The 21,895-nt window shown below is 35.4% G+C and overlaps 1 protein-coding gene across 1 annotated transcript; it reads left to right on the top strand.

Moving 5' to 3' along the window:
• Nucleotides 1–3,503: 3,503 nt before the first annotated feature.
• Nucleotides 3,504–18,398, top strand: LOC105043217 (transcription initiation factor IIF subunit beta). Its single transcript, XM_073255945.1, has 6 exons — nt 3,504–3,995; nt 9,613–9,721; nt 14,811–14,941; nt 15,042–15,116; nt 15,726–15,875; nt 17,942–18,398. The coding sequence occupies exons 1-6, from the start codon at nt 3,783–3,785 to the stop codon at nt 18,059–18,061; spliced, it is 798 nt and encodes a 265-aa protein (XP_073112046.1). The 5' UTR covers nt 3,504–3,782; the 3' UTR covers nt 18,062–18,398.
• The last annotated feature ends 3,497 nt before the right edge of the window (nt 18,399–21,895 follow it).

The following is a 21,895-nucleotide window of genomic DNA, read 5'->3' as shown; positions in this document are numbered from 1 at the left end:
TCTATTGTTCTATCAAAAAGCTTTAAATCAGGTTCTATTGTTTTAAACTTTAAATTTATTGATTACTAATTTTAGCTAATATTTATTATTTTATTTATCAAAATGATACCTAAAAAATATTCTTCGGGTCATGAAAAACTTAAGAAAAAAAGAAAACAAGAACAATTGACTCAATCATTAAAAGGAGGTCTTGATAAATTTATTATAAGTAAAAAAAATGATATAGTTGAGTATTCAAATAATATTGCTAGTGAATTTGTCAATAAAAATATAAATATTACTTATGAATTAAATAATGATAATAATATTATTAATAATGATAATACTAATAGCACAGATGATCTCATTAGTGGTGATAAAAATTTAATGAATAAAAAATCAAGTGAATCAAATACTTTTGGCATTTATAATCCTAGGAAATGGGATAGTCTTGATACAAATTTTAAAGATTTATTAATTAAAAATGGTCCTAAAAGAGATATTAATATAAAGTTTTCTCTTGATCAATATAATAGACATTTTTTTTAACACATTATGATCGAACTTTACCAAATGGAGAGCAACATGATCGAAAATGGTTAGTATATTTAAAAGAGTTAGATAAATTATTTTATTTTTGTTGTAAGCTATTTAAATCAAATGATAATAGTAGTAGAAGTCAATTAGCAAGTGATGGCTTTAGAGATTGGAAACACCTTAGTGAAAGACTTAAAGCTCATGAAACTAGTAATGATCACATTCATAATATGACCACTTGGATTGATTTACAGAATAGATTTAAAAAAAATCAAACAATCGATAAACATATTCAAGAGCAAATTAATAAAGAGAAAGAATATTGGAAAAAAATACTATTAAGAATAGTAGCTGCTGTTAAATTTTTTGCTCAAAGTTCTCTAGCTTTTCGTGGAACGAATGAAAAAATTTATCAAAATAGTAATGGTAATTTTTTACGATTAATTGAAATGATTGTTGTTTTTGATCCAATTATGCAAGAACATCTTAGACGTATTCAAAATAATGAAATTCAATATCATTATCTTAGTCATAAAATTCAAGATGAGTTAGTAATTGCATTAGCATCTAATATAAAAAAATTAATAATTAAAAGAATTAAAGAAGCAAAATATTATTCCATTATACTTGATTGTACTCCAGATGCAAGTCATCAAGAACAAATATCTTTGATCATACGATGTGTGAATATTTCAAAAAAATCAATAACAATAGAAGAATACTTTTTAGAATTTTTAAAAGTAGATAATACATCAGGTTTAGACCTTTTTAATGAATTACAATCTATTATAGAAACTCTTGATTTAAACATTGATGATATAAGAGGACAAGGATACGACAATGGATCTAATATGAAAGGAAAAAATCAGGGAGTACAAAAAAGATTATTAGAAATAAATTCTAGAGCATTTTATACACCATGTGCTTGTCATAGTCTTAACTTAACACTTTGTGATATAGCTTCATCTTGTAGTAAAGCTAAAACTTTTTTTGGTGTAATACAACGTATATATAATGCATTTGGTGGGTTCTACAAAGAGATGAAAAATTTTACTTGATAATGTACCTAATTTAACATTAAAGCCATTGTCACAAACACGTTGGGAAAGTCGCATTGAGAGCATCAAAGTAATAAGATTTCAAACTCCACAAATAAGAGAAGCTTTATATCAATTAGCTGAAATTTGTGAGGATTCAAAAACAAAGAGTGAAACTGAATCTTTAGCAACATATGAGCTTGAAAATTTTGAATTTTTATTAAGAATGATTATTTGGTATGATATACTATTTACTGTTAATTTAGTTAGCAAAAATTTACAGTCTAAGGATATGCGTATAGATGTTGCCATTGATCAATTAAAAGGATTAGTTTCATTTTTTGAAAGATATAGAGAGACTAGCTTTACTTCTGCCATGATTTCAGCTAAGGAAATTACAAATGAGATGGGAATTGATCCTATATTTCGTATAAAATGTCAAGTAAAAAGAAAAAAATAATTTGATAAAAATATTAATGTAGATATTGAACAATCACCAGAAGAATCATTTAGAGTTAATTATTTTTTATATTTAGTAGATCAAGCTATCTTTTCATTGAAATATAGGTTTGAACAATTTCAATTATATGAAAATAATTTTGGATTTTTGTTTGATTTCAAAACATTAATTTCATTGGATGAAGAAAGTTTGAAAAAATTTTGTCTTAATCTTCAAAATATTTTAACAAATGGTAATCATTATGATCTTGATGGGATTGATTTATTTTCAGAATTAAAAGTTCTAAAAGCAATTATGCCAAAAGAAAACAATACTGCTATAGATATACTTAATTATATTAATGAAATGAATTGTTATCCAAATACATCAATTGCATATAGAATATTATTGACCATACCTGTCACTGTTGCCCCTGCTGAAAGAAGTTTTTCAAAATTAAAATTATTAAAATCATATTTACGATCAACAATGTTATAAGAAAGATTAAATGGTTTAGCTATGCTATCTATTGAAGAAGAATTATTGTCAAATATTGATTACAAAGAAATTATAAAAAATTTTGCATTACAAAATGTACGTAGATTAATTTTTCAATAATAATTAATATTTAAAATATATTAATTTTAATAATTTTTTTTTTATTTGGCCCTAGGCCTAAAAAATATCAGGACCGGCCTGATCTCAACCTCTTCTTAAAAAGCCGTATGCATCCTAATTTAGAAAAAAAATAGAAAAACTTGCATGTGGAATAAAAATGGTCTTGTTATTATTGTTTAGATGTCCCATCCATACCTGTTCCTTTGATGTATTCATCGGCAAGTGTTGCTATCGATCACTACCATATCACCATTTGGTTTACTAGTCCAATATAGTAGTTAAGGCATAATGTTTCTTCTACGTCATAGCAGGAGGTGCACTCCTAAATAACCATGATAATTTTCAGTGTATTTGTTGATCAGTTTGCCATCAATCACCAACCACATCACCCCTCAGTTTACTAGTCCAATATAGTAGTCATCAAGGCAGGAGGGTATTGGTATAAATCATGGAGACTACAGCCATAATCTGTTCGAGATGTACTCAAGTCTACGTTGGATAGGCTTGGGAAAGTTTTGATGTGCATTACTAGTTACGTTTTTGTATTGTACATGGAAGGTAGGTGGTATAATCAATCATCCATCATATTGGATTCGTGTGCGATGCATGTCAGATAGTACTAATTGAGATTCTTTCTACCAAAAAAAAAAAAGTATTAGTTAAGATTCCGCGAAGTGCTCAGCTAGTCACCAACGTCAGCACCAGTGAACCTAAGCTACCCAATCACCGACTGCCCCTGCGACGGTGAACCCAGAGGCAGCGGCATTGGCAATGGTATGGAACTGGAAGGAGATCTCTCAGCATTCCTAAAATCAATTATTAGAAGTCGGCGAATGGTCTCCCGAATTTTTCATAATAGCCACCGATAATTTTGATATGCATTGTGCGACTGCCCCAGACAGCTTCCGGGCAGCCCGAGTGGCGGCCTCGCATCTCCCACTTCCCTCCATCGACCTCCTTTCGCCTCTGCGGTCTCCCCTGAGGGAACAAACCCCCGGCTCCAACGATTAGAAACCGCCCTAAAGACCTTTAGGGTTCGGTTAGAGGGCATCAAATCATCGGCCCTCTGCCTGCTCCCTCCACACGGAGTAGAAGAACTGCAACAAGAAGAGAGAGAGAAGGAGGGGCGAGAGAGATTGAAAAGAAAGAGAAGGGGAGGAGGAGGAGGTGAGATGTCGCTGGGCGACGACGGGAAGAACGTGCTGGAAACGGGGAAGGCGGATCGGTCGGTGTGGCTGATGAAGTGCCCGCCGGTGGTGTCGCGGTCGTGGCAGTCCGCCGCGGGGGTGGCCTCGTCGTCCGACGCCGGCCTCCCACCCCCAGTCGTCTCCAAGGTCGTTCTCTCCCTCGATCCTCTACACCCCGACGAGCCCTCCTCTCTCCAGGCAAGCCCTTCCCCGTCCTTTTTCTTTTTCTTTCAAACTCACCTAGGGCGCTCCTCTTTCTTCGAAGTAATTATTGTTTTCTCTTTTCTTCCTTGGTTGCAATCTAATTAATAGCGTTCCGACGAAGAAATTGTGGCATAATTGATTTGAAAAATTAGGTTTATTGTATTGCTTTTCATGGTTACAATCATCGGTTGTAGTAATTGAAGGAATTCAAATAAGGAAACTAATCAGTGCAATGATTGAGCCATCTTGCTGTTACTCATACCAAGGAAAAAGATGCTGTTACTAATTGATTTGTAATGTTATTATTTCAAATAAGTTTTTTGTGGTCACTTCCCGTCCAAGATTTTAGTAATGTTGCGGGTTTGAGCTTTTTGACGCCCACAATTTGCCTTTTTTTTCTTTTAGTGGTGTAGAATTTATTTCTGGAAGTCTGATTGCACGAGCTTACAGGAAGCATAGGACTCATTGTAATCAGGAAGATAACGGGGTTGGTGAAGGAAGAGAGAATTTGGAACTCCAGCTGGCTAATGATGGTGACAATGAAAAGAAAGAAAGTTGAGGAGGAGGATTTAGTTGGCAAGTGTTGCAAGAGATGTTGATGCAATTAATTGTGTTCTAATCTGGAAGTCGCTGCAGATGCCAAGCATATGGAGAAATCTCATGCTGCCTGCTTTCAAGTTTGTTGCCAATACATACATATACATCTATATACATCTATGTGTGTGTGTGTGTGTGTGTGTGTATTTGAGTTAATTTAGCTTTCTTACAAGTTACAATCATAGGACCCAAAAATATGATATGGCTCCTCAACTTTGTTAATCTAGATTGTTGGTTGGAGTGTTATTAAGACATATGGATCATAGGGTGAGTTTCAATCTCAGTGATACCCCTCATATGCACTAGGGTGCAAACGAGTTGAGATGTTGTGAGCTACTCGAGCTCGATTTAGGTCCGAGCTCGACTCGACTACTGTCGAGCTCGAGTAGTTTGAATAATTTTTTGAGTCGAACTCGAATAGCAAGATAATTAGCTCGAAGGCTTGCAAGTCTTTTCAAATTTATATATGTTTTAATAATATTATTTTTATTTTTAATATATATATATATATATATATATATATATATTATGAGTAGGTTAAGGCTCCATTTCAAGCTCGAGTATGGTCCGGTTGACATTCGAATTGAGTCGAGTCGATCTCAAGTGTTATCCTTTTTTCATCGAGTTGAGCTCGAGTTTAAGATATCAAGGCTCGATCAATCTCAAGTTGAAGTTCGAGTTTAAGTATTTTGAATCGAGTTGAGCTCAAACTTGTAGCTACTTGACTTGTCTTGACTCAATTGCACCCCTTACTATGCACCACATGTCAAATCACTCATCCGAATGAATCAGATTCTAGAGATTTTGAGATCTAGTAGTTGTAGCAATAGACGAAACAAATAGAACTATAGCAGGAGCATGTTGGTGGTCAAGTTAGTGGTTGATCATCAGTTACTTCAAACAAAGAGTTGGAACATTTAGTGTGGTTTTTTCATTAGTGTGTTCTAGATTAAGGCCTGTATGATGGTACAGGTCCTTATGTATGGGGATGGTTGGTTTAACACCAAACTTAAAAATGTTGTGATATAAAACATTAAACTTGGACTTGGATCAGAGTACTCTGATGGAGCTTTTGGTTTGCAATACTTATCATATGAAGTTGAATGATGTTACTTCAAGGCCATGAAGCTGTCCTTCTATTTTGTGGTTGGCTACTTGGAAAATATGAGAAAACATTGGGGCAAATGATAACAAAGTGGGAAAAAATTGAAAAGCTTTTAAGGGGGAGTTTCCTAGCAATGAAGCATGAACTTGCTTTTCTATCTTTGTTGAAGATCTATAAATCCTCACCAGAGAATAAGTACTTAAGTAACCTGGTAAGCCAAAGAGTCCTTAATTTTGCAAGCACTGAGTATTAAAGAAGAGGCTAGATGTGCAGGGATTGTTTGACAAATTGTGTTAGTGATGACATTTTGTCATACTTATCACATTTTGTGGGATGTCAGTTATGCATATCAGTCAACTGTGACATTTAATAGTAATTCGTGGCATGTTCATAGCTTCATGCTGAATAGCAGTTTATGAACTCTTACCTTCAAATTTTCAAGATGACATAGGATTCTGATGATTTGAGACTGCTCATGTTGGTTTTGCATTGAGACTTGAGAGATGACATTGGGACTACTGCTGTCCAATCTTAATATATTCATAAGTTAATCATACTTTGATTTTACGGTCTCTATTCTCTACCATGTCTGTTATATTTGTGGAATATTGATTTATTAAAATTTAAAATCTTTATAGGACTCCAATCATTTCAGACTATTGAGAGATGCATCAAAGACACTATGATATCCAGTCAATGCACTATAAGAAAAAATATGACTTGATGCATAGATTAGAGACTACTAAAACGTGCATGATTTTGGTTTCTCGGTATTTTTGGTGGTGTAAATTATGGTTGGTGTGGATCTTTGATTTGAGTACCTGATTATTGATCTTGAACCTGAAAGTAGCTAACCTCTCCTCTTACGGGGAGGCCAGTCCATCCCATGTGATAATATGACAATCAATGTTATAATGTTGAGTTGTCGACATGTTATATATAGTATTTTTCGAGAAATACAAATATAATATTATTTATATGACAATTAATATCAAGGAAATATTGTAATTAATATGTTATTATAGTAATATAATGTAGTCTACTATATATAATGGAAATCTTGGAGTTGGCTGCATGAAGTTGGAATCCAAGGGTGAGGCCTTTAGAATTGTATACTATATAACAGCTATGGTAGGAAAGGAAAAAAGGAGAAAAAATCATGTGGGCCCACACCATTGTGGTGCCCTGCAATAATCATGCTTATTTTCCTTCTCTTGTTACTGTTGCATAATGTGCCCCCCATTGGACCTCTTTTTTTTTGTATTATTATTATTTTAAAGAAAACATGTGGAAAGCTTGTCCAGAGTACTAGTATTATTATAATAAGAGATGGACTGTCCCTCTTGAGAGTAGAGGTATCAACTTCTCTTAGTTCCAAAATCAATAATGGGTCGTCCAAATCAACCATCTACACTGCTGAATCATGATTTATCCTTATCCTTAAACTATATAAAAGTGGCTTAATTTCACAAATTTTCAATTCCAAAAATTGCTTTAATCAGTTTACTTAGTCAAAGTTTAAAAGATTCCCACACTAACTCTAATTAGATTTCACTTCTAAAAAGTGTAAAACATTCTAGGCTTACATAAAGAAAGCGACTTTTATATTGTTGGATTTTGATAATAAGAAAAGGAAAAAGACATATGTATGAACAGGTGAGAGAAAATCTGTTTTGTAGGAAAGAGAGAATTTATAAAATTCTACAAAAGATGTTGAAGTATATTTGGACTCTAGGAACTTTCACGGGAAGAGGATGAGAGATACTTCTGAACCAAAAGGAGAAGGTGAAATATAATGCTGAAGGAAAAAGAAAGTTAATTATGAATTGACTATTTTCAGGTTTTTATATTTTAAACTTTAGTTAAATGATCCTTAACAAGCAAATATTTGTTAGCCATGTGTATCTGCATGTGTAACGTACCTAATACCACAAAAAATGCCTAGAAAAATAAGAATGGACATTTTCCATTTGCTAGTATGCTAAACACTTGATAAGCATTTAAATGGGGAGTCCCTCTTATGGATCACGATCTACACATGTTAAAACCTGTATGTATTGAAAATTGATAGTTTTTAATGCAACATGAAAACATGGCCTTATGCGATCCTAACCCTTCAATATTGTACGTACTTGATGTGGGGGTTGGAGACCACTAAAATATGTGATTTTTGGTCTCAAGGCATTTTTGGAGGTACAGATCACTACAATCAATAATCAATGGTGTACATCAATTTAGATTCTTCATTATTGATTTTAGAATTGGTCAGCTGAACCATTTGACACATTCGGGTTAACTTGGTTGGACCTGTCCGAGTCTAGATAAAAACTGAAAAGAAAACTAAAACTTGTATATGATGTGATTTGAACTTGTGTCATTTAACACAGTAGTCCTCCTCCTAGTCATCAGGGCACTTTCTAGTGCTGTCTTATTGTAAGAATTTATGATATTTATATAACTTCTTAGTTTACTATTTTATTAAAATTTATTTATTTATTTTTAATGATGTCACAGGTTATTAGATTGACCTGTGGTCAAAATGTTGACGTGTGACTTGGCAACCTGAATGGGTTTTTCCAGTCAATGAGTCCGATCATTGATATATAATGTAATATAATGTATTGTAATGTAATGCATTGTATTGTATTGTATTGTATATATATTATCAATTATATTAGTTTTAATATCATGAACATAAAATATTATTATTCTTTTTAATTGTATAATAAATTATTATAGTAATATTATGTTATATTATGTTTTGTATCTTAGTGTTTCAAGATGTGTTATGATAATTATCAATAGTATTATTCAAAATCATTTTTATGACTACAGTGAAAACATTGTGAATTTTGTGGCTATGTGCAATAAGTCATACTGTTGGAACTTGCTATAATGTCTATTGTAAGTTTACTGTATCGTATCTATTCTGTAATTCTCCAAGTCAGTGGAAGTTACTACACTTCAGAGCATTACATGGCATTATTATGGAATATTTAGTAATGGATACATATACTTGCTGCTTTATATATAGGATTGATAGGTCTGAAGCTAGCATACGAGAGACATTGACACATATTCATAAAAATTGACTTAAACATTCACGGCACCCAACTTATCGAGCAGACTTTGTGCTTATGTGCATATACAGAATACACAATTGATATACTTTGATCTACAGGATGAAGTGCTCAAAGTTGCAGGTGAGCTAATTTATCTTCCTTGCCCATATGCTATTATATATTCTGTTATGGTGATCTTTTCCTATCAGTCTTTAGATCAAAACTTGAAGTCCTACTAGTTTTTTAAGGCTGATCATTACACTTTTATATATTTACACGTTGTAATCTTAGTACTCGCTAGACACGACTATTTTAAGTTGTCTAAGTCAAGGTTTTATCTATTGGATCATACTTGTCCATATCAAGAATATCGTATTAGTAGAGAACTGGTATGGTACAAGTATGGTAGAGGGGCTCGGTATGATACTATGCTAACACATGGTATAGGTGCTGTTTTGACTTAGCACCTTTACCATGTATCAATATGGAGGTGTATCATGTCGTGACATATCAGTGTGGGTTCCGATAGCAAGATGTAAAACCTTGGTCTATGTAACCTTTTATTGGATCCTAAATTGGATAATAAATCTCTAAAATATATAGATATATATATATATATATATTATTTTTTTTTTTTTTTATTATATATATATATATATTATTTGTGTGTAATAAATCAACATTCATAGTTATTTGTACCTAAACATATGAACTCTTAATAATTCTTATACCATGCTTGTCTGTTACTAATCAGTACTATTTAGTTGGCTTTGTTAAGCTTAATGGATATTTACATCTCAGTCACTGTCATTCTTTTCTAATATGTCTTTTATCTAATTTGCCACAGTTTAAGATGGAAATGGCTCAAAATGACTCTGGCAATACACCCAAGAGTTACTCTCTAAATATGTTCAAAGATTTTGTTCCAATGTGTGTTTTTTCTGAGTCTAATCAAGGTTAGGATGCATTGCTAATTCTGCATTTATTTACCATATATAACTGATGATAAATATCAGTTTTTTTCTTATGATCAAGATGGCTCTTCAAATAATTGACAATTCATGGAAATTGTTTCCTGTCAGTGGTGTTTTAACAAACAACTATCATGCTTTATTATTTTTGCTCAGCTTGGTATCATATTCTACCATATATGATATATTTAGCCAACCTCATCATATTATACTAAACATTTGGCCATGTTACATAATTTAGTCAATTATCCTATTCGTGGTGACTCAACATTTCATGTGATGTTAGCTGCTAACACACTGTCAGAGTCTCAGAGATGCCACCAACAATGCTTTCTGGCAGATGAATTGCATCATTTCCCCAGAGCTAGCTGTTTATGGAAATTACAGGGCAGTGCTAGTCTGTTTTATTTTAACACAAGTTAGCTTTAGCTTGCTCTTATCCAGCTTGGTTTAGCTCAAAATAAATAAAAACTAAATAATTATCATTTATTAATGTGCAATGCTAATATAACTAATCAAATGAATTGGCTCCCAAGATATATGGCTACACATATAGCTTATTATTTTATCAAATTTGGCATCAAACAATTTTAGTAGAGCTGGTGAAACCATGACCACTGTTACACGGTTAAATTTCCTAGAAACAACAATAGTGTGAACAAAATTATCAAGCATAATACTTAAAAGTGCATTCCATATAAAAAATCAGTCATTGTTCACAAGTATGGGGCATTCACCCAAAATAAGGAAGAAAAGGTGTACGAGTGCTTGTACATTTTCAATTTCGGAATTTAGCTTTTGCAAGTTTATCAGCAAAAATACTCTTGCCTTTACTTTTGCATGTAGTATTGCCTTTCATGCATAGGAGGGGAATATCCTATCAGAGGGACGTAATACTTGATGACTAATCTCCTAGGTGTAGGGTTGGTTTTTGGAGAAAAATCAAAATTTACCAACTTTAGACTGTTTTAAGAATCACATTTGAGTTGATGTATGACTTGATCTTGTTTCACAAACATGTAAAAATCTGCAAATCTTCAGTATTCCACTTCTTTATTTCACCTCAGTTTCTTTAGGTGGAATAGAAGTTAGATACCAATAAACCTATAGCGAAATTCTTTGTGCACGCGGGCGGTGTAGAAAATCTGACGTGGAGTGCACCGTCTCATTCGATTGGTTCCCGTAGTCACTACTTTCCAACGCGCATTTAATACTGTAGGTCGGTTTTTTCGTTTAAAAATTTTATATGACAAAAATGCCCTATCCTTTAGAAAATTATGACATTCTATGTCCATATTATGACATCCTACGTCCATAATATGCATAAGATGTCATAATTTTTTCTAAAGAACAGGGAATTTTCGTCATTCAAAATTTTAAAACGAAAAAACCGATCTGCGGCATTAAATGTGCATTGAAAATGGTTGGACAAAAATACCTCTCTCATATTATGATATTTTAGGTCATATTATGACATCCTGGCTATATTATGCCATAGGATATCATAATTTTTTTCAAAAAGCAAAGATATTTTCATCATAAAAATTTTTAAATGAAAAAGCCAACTGCAGCATTGAATGTGCGTTGGAAAGTGATGACTGCGTGGACCAACATTCTCGAAACCGTTCCAAACGGACGGTTCAGGGCGTGCTGAACTGGACTGATGGGGAACAGGATAGTTCCGGCATGGAAAACGGCGCACACCGGTGCCGGAGAAGAAAGAGAGGGAAACAGAGGGGGAGAGAGAGAGAGGAGAGGGAGGGAGGTAGGAGTCGTCGGAGGCAGCGGTAGTTTGCTGCGGTCGTCGGAGGGCTTCCGAGCTCGTTATCGCCCGATAGGATGACAGAGAGCGAGAAAGAGAGAAAGAGAGCGTTCGGGGGGAGGGAGAGGTGATGTACCGGACGGACGGCACCTCCATCTCGAGGCTCTCGGTGGTCGGTGAGCCCACGTTGACGGGCCTAAGGGCGATCGAGCGGGAGGAGCGCCTCCGTGGCTCTGCCAGTCTGCCCCCTTCTTCAAATAATAGGATTTTTTTTGGATATAAACACGGAAGTCGGCAACAATTGCCGACTTCACTTGTTCACAGGTTTTTTAAAAAAACTCGTGAACGTGAAACAGGGCGATGCCTCTGTTTTACGCTCGCGGCGCCGCCAGCGCAGATCGTGCTGTCGGCAGGCTACGGCGGCCAGCTGAACGCCGTTCGGCGGCCCCGCCCCCTCCTTCCCCTCCCTCTTTTTCTTTCTTCCTCTCCTCTCTCTATTTCTTTTTTCTTTCTTTTCTTCTCCCGATTCGTCATCATTTTCCTTCATTGGTTCACTCGATCCGGCATGGCATAGAATCGTACCGAACTGTACCGCCGGTCGGATGAAACGGCCGTTGGTACTGGTTTCGCAAACCTCGACATGGACCAATCGGACGAGGCGGTGCACTCCATGTTGGATTTTCTACACCGCCCGTGGTGCACAAAGAATTTCTCTAAACCTATAATGTTCAACTTGTGTCAGCCCATTGTAGATAAATTTTGTTATTAAGTTTTATTGACCTAATATGACTTCAAGTCCTTTCTTCTAATGCATATTTTGAGGTATATTCACATCAAGATGCTTATCCATTGAACTGCATGCATGCATGTATGTATGTATCTATGTATGTATTAATGCCTAGGAAATAAACTTTAGTATTTGGAAGGTATAGGGAATATACACACGTACATGTATGTGTATATATGTATTTATGTATGGTGAGATACCAGTGACCTAATAAATGTTCAACTTGTATAAGCCCATTGTAGATAATTTTATTATTCAGTTTATTGACATAATAGATATATGATTTAGGCCCTTCAAAAATATATTTATTGAGGTATATTCACATCAAGATGCTTATCTATTGAACCTAAGTATAGGATTTTTTTTTTTTGTTACAATTTTGTTAAGGGAATAAACTTTTAATAATAGAAGGGTGCAAATAATATACAAAATAACAAACATGTGGCCACGCATGCATGTGCATTACACATACATATGTATATATTGTATGTATGCAATGTATTGCCCATGTATGTATGTGTTTATGTTTTTTACATATGCATGCGTGTATGTATGTATGTATGTATCTATCTATCTTTGGCCCAAATTCTACTAACCATGGTCAGAAGAGGATGGTTGTATGTGGGTGAGGAAGAGTCACAAAGTAATGTTTATAGCGGTGCCAGTGATGGCAACATGGGAGGGGAAGGGAGAGATGGGTGAGGGAAAATGGGCACTAGAAGGGAAGGGGGTTTCACAAGGGATGGAGGTGTAGGGAGGAAGGTGGGGCTGTGGCTGGTTGATAGGAAGGGACTAGCATGGGTGGGTGTCAATGGTGGATTGACATTGTATGAGGTCATGAGGAGATAGGTCAAGGGAGCTGCATGCATAGGAATTAGTGAATTTGAGGGGAGGAAAGTGTTGATAGAGGGGAAGTGGAGGACATATGGGAAGAAGGTGGGGGCTATGAGGTGGAGGAAAAGAGAGGCAGGAGAGCTGGGCCTTAGGGTTGGAAATAAGATGAGTGAACCTGACCGTGATCAATAGATGGAGTTAACAGGTTGGGAAGTGTGATGTATGTGGTGATAAAAAGGAGAGGAGGGCATAGGGGAAGGAATTTGGGAAGGATGAGGTTGAGTGGCTAGAGTATTATGGTTGGGATGAGATAAAAGGTTTACATTACTCTTGATCTAGGTCATCCATCTCAAATGGATGATCCAAATTCTTTGGAAAACTTATCATGTTGTGACTTAATATATGGTTCTTCTGATCGGTCTTGGGTTGAAAGAAATGTTCTCTAGGACAAGCTCAACTATAATTCAACTCAGACCTTAAATCTGGGGCCTCACTTAGGCTTGTAGCTCTTTTGCCCCTCGGCCTAGTCTCTACCCAGAGCTATCCTAAGCCTGTTAGTAGACATTAATATAAGTGAACCAACTTTGTAATTGCATCTATATTTTTCCTCTTTGCATGGTTGGCTTTGTGCATCCAAGAGTTATTTCTGTAAAGGAATATGTTCTGTAAGTATCATGTGGAAATATAGCAAAAAATTCCATCTGGCCAGTCCTTAGTGAAGATATGCATGTGTCTGTAGATGTGTATATATAAACATATTGTGATTGACTCAGAACTACTTTGATTCCATGTGTATTTTTTTTTAGTAGTGTGGATCTTATAAAGCCTCATGGGAAGAAAGCGGTGACCTATATAAATTTCTGCCCAAAGAAACTCTTGGAAAAGTATGGATTATAAGAGGAGAAAGCAAGTGACAATATGTTGCATGTGGAGATTGAATAAAAAAATAGAGACAAAATTATGGCCTGCAAAGTTGTCAATGAAGAACGGGTCACATAATTTTTTCCACAAGAGGGGCACTGTTAGGGCCTGCTTTCTAACAAAATCATTTCCAATCTGAGATAAAAGAACATGGGGAACAACATTGCTGATGTTCCTGAGATGAAATATGAAAAGTAATTGACTAGGTTATTTTCTGGTTCCTCTGTTTCTCACTCTCTTCTTGCAAGAAAAAGTAATTAAAACAAATAGTATTGTATTAATTCCAGTAATTCAAGATTGACTCTAATTCTTGGAACATCTGAATGTTCTTGTTCTCATTACTTGAACATATCAGTTCGTTTTCATTTTTATGAGATAATATCATGCAATACGTGGGCTTTGGTCCAATGGTAAAGTTGCTCTATTGTGACTTGGGTGTTATGGGTTTAAAATATGGAAACAACTCTGCATGCAGTGGGTAAGGTTTTTTACATCTGACCCTCCCTATACCCACAGTGGTAGGACCTTGCGCACTAGGATGCCATTTTACGAGAAATTATCATGCAGTTTCTTTCTCTTGTCTGGTGTACCAAATTCTAAAACTGTGGATAGAAATGTAGAATAATGTGGTAGATACAACTCTGACAATACCAATCAAATATACCTCTCCTCGTTATACTTGTTATATTATTTCAACTTTGTATGTTTGTTCTTTTACTGTGACCCTCTGTGATGTAATCACTGCAAAAGTAAACTGTTATTCATTGTAGGAAAATTTTCATTGGAAGGAAAAGTGGAACATAAATTTGACATGGAACCTCATAGTGAAAACTTTGGGGAGTATGGTAAATTGTGCCGTGAAAGGACCAACAAAGCTATGATTAAAACTAGACAAGTGCAGGTTTGTATCTTATTATTGTATTCTGCTTTTAATGTGTTCCTCTCAAAATTGGTGTTTTCTTAAACTGTCCTGATTTTTGTGAAAAATTTTTCTGTATTAGGTGATTGACAATGATCATGGAGTGCTTATGAGGCCTATGCCTGGTATGGTTGGCTTGGTTCCATCTGGCTCAAAGGTATGATCATATTTCTGAAAATGTTACCTCTCATCTATATATTAACCATAGATGATAAGAGAAGGACAGGATGTTCTATGGTACGGGATGATGTGAATCTCATGATAATTAGCTTTATATGTTGAACGCACAGGACTAGACCTAAACTGCCAGTGCCAACATATTTGGCATGTTATCTCTGAGGTAACCATAGTGCAGGTTACATCAGGCCAGATTTATATATGCAGAGCTGTTTTCTAGTAACCTGGTCAGTTGCATCAGTTATTAGTTTTTCCCGACCTTGACACCTAACCTGGCTTCTAGTTTGACATGTGATATTTATTCTGTATTCTCAATGAGTTGTCTCAGGAGTCAGAAATCTTGTCTCTCGTCCTACCTGAATGGCAAACACATCGCATATATATATATATATATATATATATATATATATATATATATATATAAGCCATTATGTGGGTTACCTTGGTATTTTGTGCTTGCAACTCTAATTTTATTGCAGGACTCCTTAATATGCCCCGTAATCTTGGATCTCAATAATGCCAATTCTGTTCACTCCTGTATATGCTATATTTTATTTATTTGTTTATTTATTTGTGTTGTTTGTACCAGGACAAGAAGAGGGTAACACCAACAAAAGGATCTGATGTGAAACGAACACGTAGAGACCGTCGGGAACTAGAGAACATTATCTTTAAACTCTTTGAAAGGCAGCCAAATTGGGCATTGAAACAATTGGTTCAAGAGACTGATCAACCTGAGGTATTTTCAGCTCAATGGTCAATCTTTTTGTATAAAGAAGATGAAAGCTTACTGGCTGAGTTCCTCTATATAAAATATAACTGGGCTGTATTTGGATTTACTCTGTGATGAGCCTAAAAATGTATCAAACTGGCTGTTTTAGTTTTTAATAATGAAACTCAAGTGTTAACCATGCCCCAAAGAAAAGGAAAGAAATTTTAAATGATGATTTTGATGTGCCTATTACACTTTTGATCAAGATTTTACATCTCAGTGGGATAGGAGGTGTCCCAGTCACCCCATCCCGTACTTTTGAGAAAACAGGACCAAGACGGGGTCGGAACTCCGAAACCCATTCATGTAGGGAGATAAGAAGAAAGAAAGAAAGGAAGATGAAGAAAGGGACAAGGTGAAAGGAAAGAAGAAGAAGAAAAATGAAAGAAGGAAAAGGAGGAAGAAGAAAAAGAAAGGAAGGAAAGAAGGAAGAAAAGAAAAAAAACAAGAAAAAGGAAAAAAAGAAAGGAAATGATAAGAAAAAGAAAGAAACATGAAAGGAAATAAAGGAAGGTAAAACAGAAAGAATGAAGGAAAGAAAAGAAAGAGAGCAAGGAAGGAAAGAGAAGGGGAGAGAGACAGAGGATATTTACGGGATAGCTGTCGGGACGGGACAAGACAGTGGGGCGTCCCATTCCATAGAGATACTGGGGCACCTCTGTCCCATGGGATTTAAAGCTTTGCTCTTGATACAAAAGATGTGACATATATCTCAAATAAGTGTTATTTCTTTTAGCCGAGTTTGAAGTTTCCCGCATAAGATCATTAATTTGACTCGCTGATGGTTGAACACTTGATTATTTTTTTTAATGTTATTCTTATCATAAAATTTTGCAATAACTTTTTTTTTTTGGTTTATTCATTTTGAGTTTTAAGTAGAGCACAAATAGTTTTCATATAATTTACACTGATGATGGCCTTCCTATATTGTTCCAAACAAGTTTTTTTTTCTTTTCTACTGACCCATACTAGCTGGTATGGGACATACTTGCTTGGATCAGAGACCTGATGCGTTGCTGTACGGACACATGGTACACCTGTTGTCTCGACTCCAACAATGTACCATGTGTTGGTACTGGAGTCTACCATGCCAACCTGACCCTTACCTATAAGGTACTGGTCAGGTGTCCAGTGCTGAGGCTGAACCTTGGTTGGAAACAATTGATTGATCTGTACTTCCAATTTTAATGGCTTACTGCTGTCACAATATGGTAATTTGTGTCCTCTCTCCATTCATATGACAATGAACATTCCAGTCTGTGTGTTATCTTGAACCAGTTGTGCGCTACATCTATGAAGTTGATCTGTAGAAAACACCTTTTCAGCTTGTAATTAACAAATCAATTAACAGAAGTGTACAGGTCATTATTTCTTATAATTTAATTGTTTCAATGTTGTTGGGTTCCAGGGATCTTTATGTGTTGGTTAACTCATAAACAAGGTTTCAAATCTTGATTGTACTGCAGCATATTGACCCCATAGCATGTCATGTTGACCCCTGTTGACCCATGCAGCAGAGGGATGTTAGCTGGGGCATATTTAGGTTACATGAATGGTATAGGGGAATATCACTAGATTTGAAACCTTGCTCATAAGAAATGAACATAACCAAGATGTGACTTGCAATGTTTTACTGGAATCATCTTTTGGTAGAAGATCATTTAATTTATAACTTTCACAACATCCTATTTATGAAATTCATCATACTTTAGCTTGAACTAATTTTCAGAATCTGCATATTGGCAGCCTGCTTTCTTGTTAGTGGGTAATGACATCAAAACATGTTGTCACCTTTATTCCAATTGTGAACTTGCTGACTAATATTCACTTGGATGGGGGATCATCTTCTGCAACTTGTAAATTTTTTTCATACATTGTCTTATTTATGATTAACAAGCTGACTGCAACTTTTTAATTTGAGATGTTTATATATGCATGCACGCGCGCACGCACACACACACGCACACACATGTATATACTTTCATGAAACCAGCCTTTACATACAGGATTTTGACTGTTGTTTCTATCTGCAGCAATTCTTGAAAGAGATACTAAATGATCTGTGTGTTTACAACAAAAGAGGACCTAATCAAGGGACACACGAGCTGAAGCCAGAATACAAGAAAACCACTGAGGATGTGGATACGACATAAGATCAATTTTGCTGTTTCCAGAAATCCACTGAGGAAGTGGATACTTCATAAGAACATGTTGCTGCGTCCACAAAGTTCATGTGAACCATGATGCTCCCAGATCAAAATCTTTTCCCTCGAGAACCTGGCATTCTATGACTGGTGATTTCCTCCTGGAAGAATGTTTGGTGCAAAAGAAATTGTTTTGTTTCAACTTTTCACCATGCAAAATTCAAGTGCTCCCATAGTTACTGAAGACAAATGTAATGTGTTTCCTTTGTCAGTTACAACAGATCCCCAAGATGTATGCCGTCCTGGACACCCAGTTTTTATTAACCTAGTTATACTTTTTAGAGAATATGGGAGAATACGGTGGAAAAGAAAAATGAACCCGATAAACTATTGATTTCCGTGATTTGACTTGGTACACCCAAGATTAGTTCAGACGTAGCTGATAGCATCGTTTAACCAAATTTCTTGAGTGGAAGGTCACAGAATGACCAGAACTTGTCTCATAGGTCAACTTCTGTAGATCTGAGATAACCACAAGGAAAGTGGTTGTATGCTTTCACATTGTCATCTGAAATTCGCAACTTCCGCCTTGAATTTTACCATCTTAGTCGTTACTTAAACCTTTGTAATCAGGCTATGAGGTATTTTTCAGGCTGTAGAGGTATTTGATTTACAGTGAAAAGCATCTTGTTATGCTATATATGTGGAATAAAAATATTGTTCCATATTTTGTTCCAAGCTAATGTCGATTATTATCTCAGAATTAATTCCTTATCTAGTCCAACGTGGATGATCATATCTGTAATTTGATCAGCATTACTATACTATCAATCACCATCTTGCGAATTTCAGTGGCCTAGAGAAAATTGATTTGGTGTATAAATCCATCTTCTTATATGTCAAGTGAATAATCAATAATCATTAAACCTTTTTCCACCGTAGTAGTCTTTCACCCATCATTTTAGGAGATTTTTTAAAGAATCTTTGATTCAAGCCTCTCGAATAACTAGAAATAAAAATGCACAACGATGCTTTTTCTGTATAAGCGTTTGATTTATTACTTTATTAGTTTGAGAAAGCCAGTGATTCTAGTGGTAAAAACATAAATGAGTGAAGCTCACTGTGGTTTCACATTTTTGTTTAAATAAACTTCCAAACATTGTTGTTGTGAATTTCTTTCTCCTATGTCGCACATCAGTTCTAATACGTCAGCATTACTAGTTTATGCATGGACTAAAATCTTTGATGAGGGATTGCTAGCGAAACTAACAGAGTTCTGGACGATAAAATAAAGCTGCGTTCACGTCTGAAAATTTATAAGATTTTGAAGTGGAATAGTTTGGAAAACATAAGTTCCTACCTTCTTTCTGTAGGCTAGACATCAGCACCATGCGACGGATGTCTTCCTCCTGATCAAAAAACCTCTCTTTATTTATATCTGTCTAGAAGAGCCAGGATTCAGATTTCTTTTTTCCGAAGTGGAAAGGTCATGCCTCCGAATCTCGGTCAAGGCAAGATGCGATTATACTAAACAAAAACGCATGCACCAAGCTTGGAAAGATGAAGAATGGGATGAAAAGGCTCGTGCCTTTTTGGCCAACGATTCTGAAAGACAGATCGATGGAGTTCTTTGGAATCAACACCCCTATGTGTCAGTCGCTAAGGAATCGACATTATCACCTTCCATCAAGTCACATGTGATGTGATAACCCAAAATCCTTCAACTCCAGGATTTATAGACCCTGGCAATGTCAGGAAGAGTCCAGCACAGCATCGCACCGAACCCAAGCAGCCCAATCCTGACAATAAACAGTCCAATCCAACTAAAATTGTTGAGGTAATCCAATCCAATCAAATCCATCTCCTCTAACGTGCTGTCGTCCTCGACAACCCAAAAGCTACTCGGCTGCCACCGGCCAGTGGCTGCTCCATTCACCGACCTCCTCTCTCAGACAGTCATGCTGGATGGATGGTCTAGAGCATTCGCCGCCATGCTCTATTCTGTTGCTTATATTAAACTGATAATGATCTTTATCCTTCACGAATAAATATTTTGCAACGATGATACTATGTCAAATTATAATAAATCAATTAAAAATCAAAAATCAATGAAACTGTATGAGATATCATTATAAAAATTGATAAAATATATGATAATCGATGAAATATAAATATTTTTATTAATTTATTATAAATTTAATATAGTACCAGAATATTTACGCATCCCTCATCAGCCCAACTAACACCTAACATTTAATTATTATTTTGACCAGGTCCAAATGGATCACGCCAAATCCAGCGGTGGATAGATAGTCCGCCACATTACCTCTTGTATTTCACCAATTCCCGATTGCATATGCTCCGGCATTTGCCTGATCCACTTGGACCTGTCAATGCAATAATTTCTCCCAAGTAACCGGGAGAGGGTGAGGAAGAGGGGGACTCGGCTCCATCGCTGCCGACTTCCAAACCTGAGTGTGGACGGTCGAATAAACCTATTGAATGTGGATGTTGCTTGTATCTCGGAATTAATTCTCTAGCATGTATTCATTTTAATGCGAGTGCCCGTATGCGCGAAGTATGGGACCATTGAGACACAATATCTCTAATTTCATCCCAAACATTATCAATCACTTTCCGATTTATTAAAGATTGACGTTCGAATAATAATTATATTTTTTGACGATGCCGCTTTTTATCGTATTTTCAACGTGTATGTGTGCGTGTGTGACCAGAGGACAAAACAGCATTACAATATCTCGAGCTTCATTACCAATATTATGTTATCCATCACATTATGATAAATTTGTGAAAATTTCAAAGATTCGTCGAAGATTGACATAAATCCAGAGGTTCTAAGATCATTGTGCTTTTTTTTTAAAAAAAAAAGATATAATTTTTGAGCTATACCTAAATTTTTAATGGAACTTTGTTTTCGCAAACTTGGTTAGGTCTTCAGTGGTTTCTAATTGGTCCGGTATAATTCCACAAAATCCAATGTCTTTCTTTTTTTTTTTTCTCTTTTCTGAAGATAACCAAACAAAATCTAATGTCTTCATGCGTTTCTAACTGCTCCGGTTTGATTCCATGAAATCCATGCATAACTCAATCAGAGCTCAAGTATTACTGTTGGACCAAAGAAATAAGCCTTTGAATCTTTACTTCAAGTCAAATGTAAGTTGGAATTACACGTACTCTCGTACTTTAGGTTGGCAACCAATAATACATACTCATGCACCCATCACCATAATATTATAAAATTGAGGAGATTGGAAAGTTGAAATGGCGTACATGTGCATTGACAGTGTAGCATCAAATATGATTATATTAGAGAGGGAGAGGGGTTCATTTTATGTCTTACTCTTTTAATTTAGTCAAGGCGTTCTCACAGTTGAACACAAGTACACACGTCAAACGAGAGGATCTACCCAGAGGGAGGACAATCTGTAATCCATCTCTACTAATTCAAACGTAACAGCGATATAATAATGTGCCCTGAGTCGATTCTAGTGCCTTTTACTGCTGCTTAAGATTCCCTATACACAGACGAAAGATGATAAATTAATAAGTTTCACATGCTGAAGCGTGGGGCAACGAAATTCGGAGTTTCACATGCTGCTGGTTTCAACTTCCAAAGCCTGGAAGGTCAAATGTTAAAATTTTTACTCCAAAAAAAAAAAAATATAATATATAAAAAAAAAAAAAAATATATATCCATTATAAAATTAGAGAACAAAATAAAGAACCAATTGTTAAATATATTGTTCTAAAATAGTTATAGACAAAAGTTGAATATTTGAAAAAAAATTATATATTAATTAGTTTTGAAGATTTTCAAATAAA

Source organism: Elaeis guineensis, chromosome 4, assembly GCF_000442705.2.
Source record: "Elaeis guineensis isolate ETL-2024a chromosome 4, EG11, whole genome shotgun sequence".
Taxonomy (NCBI): Eukaryota; Viridiplantae; Streptophyta; class Magnoliopsida; order Arecales; family Arecaceae; genus Elaeis; species Elaeis guineensis.
The sequence above is the reverse complement of the archived record's forward strand: the minus strand, read 5'-3'. Positions and strand labels throughout refer to the sequence as shown.

Coding starts and splice junctions, on each gene's coding strand:
- LOC105043217 (XM_073255945.1), top strand. CDS start 3,783: ATGTCGCTGGGCGACGACGGGAAGAACGTGCTGGAAACGGGGAAGGCG. Junction 3,996..9,612: donor ACGAGCCCTCCTCTCTCCAG/GCAAGCCCTTCC, acceptor AATTTGCCACAG/TTTAAGATGGAAATGGCTCA. Junction 9,722..14,810: donor TTTTTCTGAGTCTAATCAAG/GTTAGGATGCAT, acceptor TATTCATTGTAG/GAAAATTTTCATTGGAAGGA.